Consider the following 5,614-nt stretch of genomic DNA (forward strand, 5'->3'; position numbering starts at 1 on the left):
ATTACTTTTTGTGTGCGGGGGAATTTTATTATTATATTTGTGCGGGGGGGCTGTAACGTTGAGAAGTGTATTATTGTGTTTTAAGCTGTCCATACACCTTACAACCATCGCACGACTTTCGTTATGCGATGGTTGTAAGGTCATTAAAATTTCGTACGACTTGCACATCTTGGGACAGGCAGATCGTACCTGCGATCATCGCAAGCCCGCCCTGCAGAGGGACAGGCTTCTGATGATTGCAGTGCTGAGCAGGCAGCTTGCGCACACTGGCCTATGCGGCTTTCGTCTTCCGACCACGCCACCAAAAAAATCGTACAATTTTTGGCAGGTTTTCCAGTGTGCTTGGAAGACGAAAGTCGTACGACCTTACAGTAGAAGCGGTCGCACGCTGCCCATACACCTGCCAATTATGGTACGATTGCAGGATCACCCACAACTATCATACGATAATCAGCAGGTGTATGAGCACCTTTAGTGTATGTGTATATTAGGCCCCATTCACACCTACAGTATATTTCAGGTGTGATTAGGGATTCCTGCGTCAGGAATCCCTAATCTGCCGCTTACAAGCGGCAACTATCATAAGATAAGAATCATAAGATTATTTAAGAGGGTGTGTTTAGGGGTGGAGTTAAGGCCGGGCAACTCGTGGCTAGTAACTCTTAATGCCTGGCTAGTAGCTCAGGACTTTTGAGAATTTTGAGCCCTGCACTAAAGCATCCTCATATGAGTGAGGCCTGAGGACATCCATGACAGCCCCAACCCAGGCCCTAGCAGTAGCACCCATCATACTTGTACAGTCAAGCAAGGATTGGGCTGGGCAATAATGGGGTTTCTAAGTCCCAGAATCACTCCATACTTTAAAGTCAGATTTTCCAGTTTCTTATAATTTTATCTGTAAAAACTTTCCCATGTAGATTTACATATGTCAGCAGAAACTATTCTCTAGTATTTCAAGTTTAAGGTCAACAATGCAACTTGTGAGGGAGGCGTCAGAAGCTGAATAATTAGATCGAGCTTCTCACTATACACAAGTTTTTAATTTGCCTTTATATGAACTGTAATTCATGAATGTGGAAAGGATTGTGGGTATAGGACTGCTGAGGTGCCACGAAACACGGCCGATCCCAAGGTCTAATAACACGGCCAATCCCAAGGCCCAATAACACCTGAACAATCTGATTGGATGCAGGCATTGTTCAGGTGTTTTGGCAGCCAGCGCGGCTGACTAGCAAGATACTGAAGCTTGGCCCAGTGGGAGATCCCTCCATCCACACAGTTTAGCGTAGAAGGAGGATGGGTGTATGGCCAGCTTTAGGACAGGTTCACACCATTCTCTAAACCAGATTTGGAACACACTACGTTGCATTTTGCCACGTTCAATTTTAGGTCTTGCTGGGGGACCTCTGCAAGACCTACAGGTAGCCAGGAAAAGAGCAGCACAATGCTTGCACTTAAGAGACATGAACTTACAGGTGAAACTCGAATAATTAGAATATGGTGCAAAGTTCATTTATTTCACTAATGCAACTTAAAAGGTGAAACTAATATATGAGAGAGACTCATTACATGCAAAGCAAGATAATTCAAGCCGTGATTTGTCATAATTGTGATGATCATGGCTTACAGCTCATGAAAACCCCAAGAACCCCAAATCCACAACCTCAAAAAAGTAGATTATTACATGCAATCAATAAAACACGGATTGTACATAGAACAATATCGGACCTCTGAAAAGTACAAGCATGCATATGTACTCAGTACTTGGTTTGGGCCCCTTTTGCAGCACTTACTGCAATTACTTTTGCACGATATTCTAATTATTCGAGTTTCACCTGTACTACAGTTCTTTTCAGAGCTGCTCAAATGATCATAGCCAGGGACAACCTAGGCAGCAATGCCGCTCCACTTGTCCTTCCTATTATTGTTCTTTTATTGGCCATGCCTCGGATCATACAGCTCTGGGCAGGCTTCCACAAGTTCTACAAAGAATTCGGTGTCCACTTCAGCCATCATGGTTCCTATATTTACAAATCTCTCTCCACAGAAGCAGGAAGTCCAGGGCTGATGAGATTATCCAAACCAGCAAAAAAAAAATGTTTTTTTCCCATTGCGTTGCGTTTTTGACGCGTTTGTGTGCTCCAGACCAGACAAAATGTGACACGCAGTATTTTTCTGGTCTGGAACTGAATTCAGTGCTGTGAACTGAGGCCAAGAAGAGCATAGGGAAACATTGGGATGCATTGTTGTTCCAGAAACAATCTGGTCTGATCTGGAGGAGGTGTGAATGGGCCCTAACAGTGTGGAGTCTGCAGCTCTTGAACAAAAAAAAAAAAAAGGTAGGAGCCACTGGCCACCAAAGAGTTGAGTAGACCAGCACTTCTGCAGCAACCTGCCACTTAAGATTGTTTTAGGCAACTGAAATGGTTTCTTTAAGCAATAACACACAAGGCAACAGAGGTCATGATTCCCTATAGGGATTAATAAAGATGAGACCTAAGTATACATTACCTTGAAGTCATTTATAATGCATGGTACGAGATCACATTACATATGAATCTGAACAAACCTAGTTATGGAATCTCTCAAAGATCATCACAATCCTACCTTGGCACTGAACTCAGTCGTAATTAACTGTCATACTTCTTCAGACTCGCTCATAAAATTATTTTAATTACACAGAAGTCTCCAATTAGTTAACAAAAGCTGGAGCTTTGATCAAAAGGTGAGGAGCTTATTAAAACGGAACCTGCTGCCATGTGGTAGTGACTGGCACCTACAGAGTGCCAGGTTCACACAGTGATGAGCCGTACCATGTCTGCCACAGGGGGGTGCCAGAGGGAGATGGGAGGGTTACCTAATAAACGAGAAGCTGGAATTGAGCCAGCATCAGCAAACCACAACACAAGCAGCAGGCTTTCCGGATTCTCATGACACCTAATGTAACCCTGGCACCATGTGGCTTGCACCTCACTGATATAGGACACCGCCGTAGATGGATATCACTGAGCATCGTACAACTGGCCACAGTTTCAGATCTGCCGGCTGAACACATTTTACTAAAAACTGTGCAAGGTAAAAGGGGTAGGCCCTCAGTGCACATAATAAGAACAGCTTGCTCAGATAGGTCCTCATGCTGGAGAATTGATGGTTAAGATCAAGTCTTTACCAAAATCGGTGTGACCAGCGGCAAGGTGCATAAGGAATCTGAGATTTGCCATTTGCAAAGATTTGCCTGGAGATGGACATTTAAATAGTAGTAAGGTCATACCACTGCCATGGACCCCTACATGACTAAAGGTTTGTGAACAACTGACCATATGGTTAAAAGTTTGTGAACAACTGACCATCACTCCTATATGAGAATCTTGGACAAACCATTCCAAATCCATGGGCACCAATATGGAGAAACCCAAAGGTGTTTTGGCCGGTTGAGGTAAGGGCTTTGTGCAGACCACTCAAGTTCCTCCACATCAAACTCATCAAATGATATCTTTATGAAGCTGGCTTTGTGTAGAGGGGGCACAGTCATGCTGGAAGTGAATGTGTCTTTGTATGTTGTAGTATTGCTAGTACTCCTCACTGGAAACACCTGATCCCCATCATTTGGAGGGGTGTCCACATACGTTTGGCCATTTGCCTAGGTGTGTAGGTCAGGTGTCCACAAACATTTCCTATTCTGCACACAATCCTTCTTAACTGTATAAACACGGATCTATAAATCCCCTTCTTTTGAGATCACCATCTTCTCTCTCTTTTCCACTGTCCTTGTGACCCCTGCCCCAGGACCCAAACTAACCCTTTCCTCACTGCAATGTATACTCAGCTGGATTGAACAAGAGCAGACTGTGAGAACCGTCAGCACCTTCATACAGGAAAACCCTATAGGATTTAGACAAGGGCATCTTCTGAGTGGCTCCTTTTTCTGGGAGACAGCCCTATGGATGTCTCTATATGCCTATGAAGTATGAATGTGGGGTGGAAGAATGGGTGGAGTGGTTTAGGTCAGGAGGTGGGTGGCAAAAGGATAACGGTACTTACTATGAAAGCGTATTTCCACTTTTGCAGTCAAATTTGAGAAAGCCCCTCTATATGTGCGTTGTGTGTTCCTATTCCTACAGCATACTGAAAAATAAACTTTAAACTTTAGACTTGGGCCTGAAATTTGGGGATTGTGTTTATCTGATAAGCTTCATTAACATACAATGGGAAAGCCACCTTAGACTCTTAGAAATTTTAACCCAAGTAAAAGCAACTTAGGGCCGGTGCACACCTAGGCGATTTATCGCACGGTATCACGCAAAACACAGATTCCAATTGAAGTAAATGGAGGCTGTTCACACCTTTGCGGTTTGTTGCATGGAGGAAATTGCTTGTAGCGCAAAAAAGGTACAGGGGCCATTTTCTGGCAGTTGTCGCGCGGTTTGGGTCCCCTAGACATCTCTATGCATTGTAAACCGCACGGTTTTCAATGTAGAATCGAGCGATCAAAACAGAGTCAAAACAGCTCAGCATCTGAATCGCCTAGGTGTGAACCTAGCCTCAAGCTGCCAGAAGCACTTTTCATTTTTTTAGCTTATGCGATGTGAATGGGAACATGTAACAAATATTAAATAATTGTTATCCCAATCTGGCTGTGGAAGTGGAAATCCACTTTAAAGACGACTTGTTGTGAGAGCGAACTTATAAAATGCCTATTTCACTACAGAAGCAGGCACTTCCTATTAGACTTGTCTGTGCAGCCTCGGGCTGACCATACACAATGCTATGTCTACAGACAGCTCTTCATCAGGTACATGTTTCTCTATATAGCAAATTATCTCTTCATCGTCTAATGCAGCTTTTTTCTACCAGGGTTTCTAGGAACCGTACAATGCCTCCAGACGTTGCTAGGGGTTCCTTCAATAGGAACAATTTCTTCTCTAAAATCAGACACCAATAATCTTTTTAGTTATCTGTAAGGGAGGGAATTCTTCCCAATGTCCACCAAATTGGGTAGCATTCTTCCCACTGACCACCAGTGAAATGGGGTCCTTCTCCTACTGTAGTGTTATGAGGGCACCCTCTCTCAATGATCACAAATCTAAATTGGCCCTTATGCGCTAACCACCAACGTAACAGAGCACCTCACTGACCAACAATGTAAGGAGAATTACATCGACGCTCAGTGTAATAGAGTACACTACACTGTCCACCAGCATGCGGGGCATTAAACTGACCACCAGAATACCGGGCATTAAACTGACCACCAGAATACGGGGCATTAAACTGACCACCAGCATGCGGGGCATTAAACTGACCACCAGCATACGGGGCATTAAACTGACCACCAGAATACGGGGCATTAAACTGACCACCAGAATACGGGGCATTAAACTGACCACCAGAATACGGGGCATTAAACTGACCACCAGAATACGGGGCATTAAACTGACCACCAGAATACGGGGCATTAAACTGACCACCAGCATGCGGGGCATTAAACTGACCACCAGCATGCGGGGCATTAAACTGACCACCAGCATGCGGGGCATTAAACTGACCACCAGCATGTGGGGCATTAAACTGACCGCCAGAATACAGGGCATTAAACTGACCGCCAGAATACGGGGCA

The 5,614-nt window shown here is 44.3% G+C and overlaps 1 protein-coding gene across 1 annotated transcript in view; it reads right to left on the reverse strand.

Annotated features, from left to right (window-relative positions):
- Positions 1-5,201, reverse strand: part of CUNH20orf194 (chromosome unknown C20orf194 homolog) — a 75,095-nt gene extending 69,894 nt beyond the window's left edge. Inside the window, exon 1 of the mRNA XM_018572203.1 lies at positions 5,140-5,201. Coding sequence (XP_018427705.1) covers positions 5,140-5,201 — 62 coding nt within the window. The remainder of the gene's footprint in view (positions 1-5,139) is intronic.
- Between the last annotated feature and the right edge of the window lie 413 nt (positions 5,202-5,614).

The sequence above is a fragment of the Nanorana parkeri genome, unplaced genomic scaffold (assembly GCF_000935625.1).
Source record: "Nanorana parkeri isolate BGI_ZX_2015 unplaced genomic scaffold, ASM93562v1 scaffold1968, whole genome shotgun sequence".
NCBI lineage: Eukaryota > Metazoa > Chordata > Amphibia > Anura > Dicroglossidae > Nanorana > Nanorana parkeri.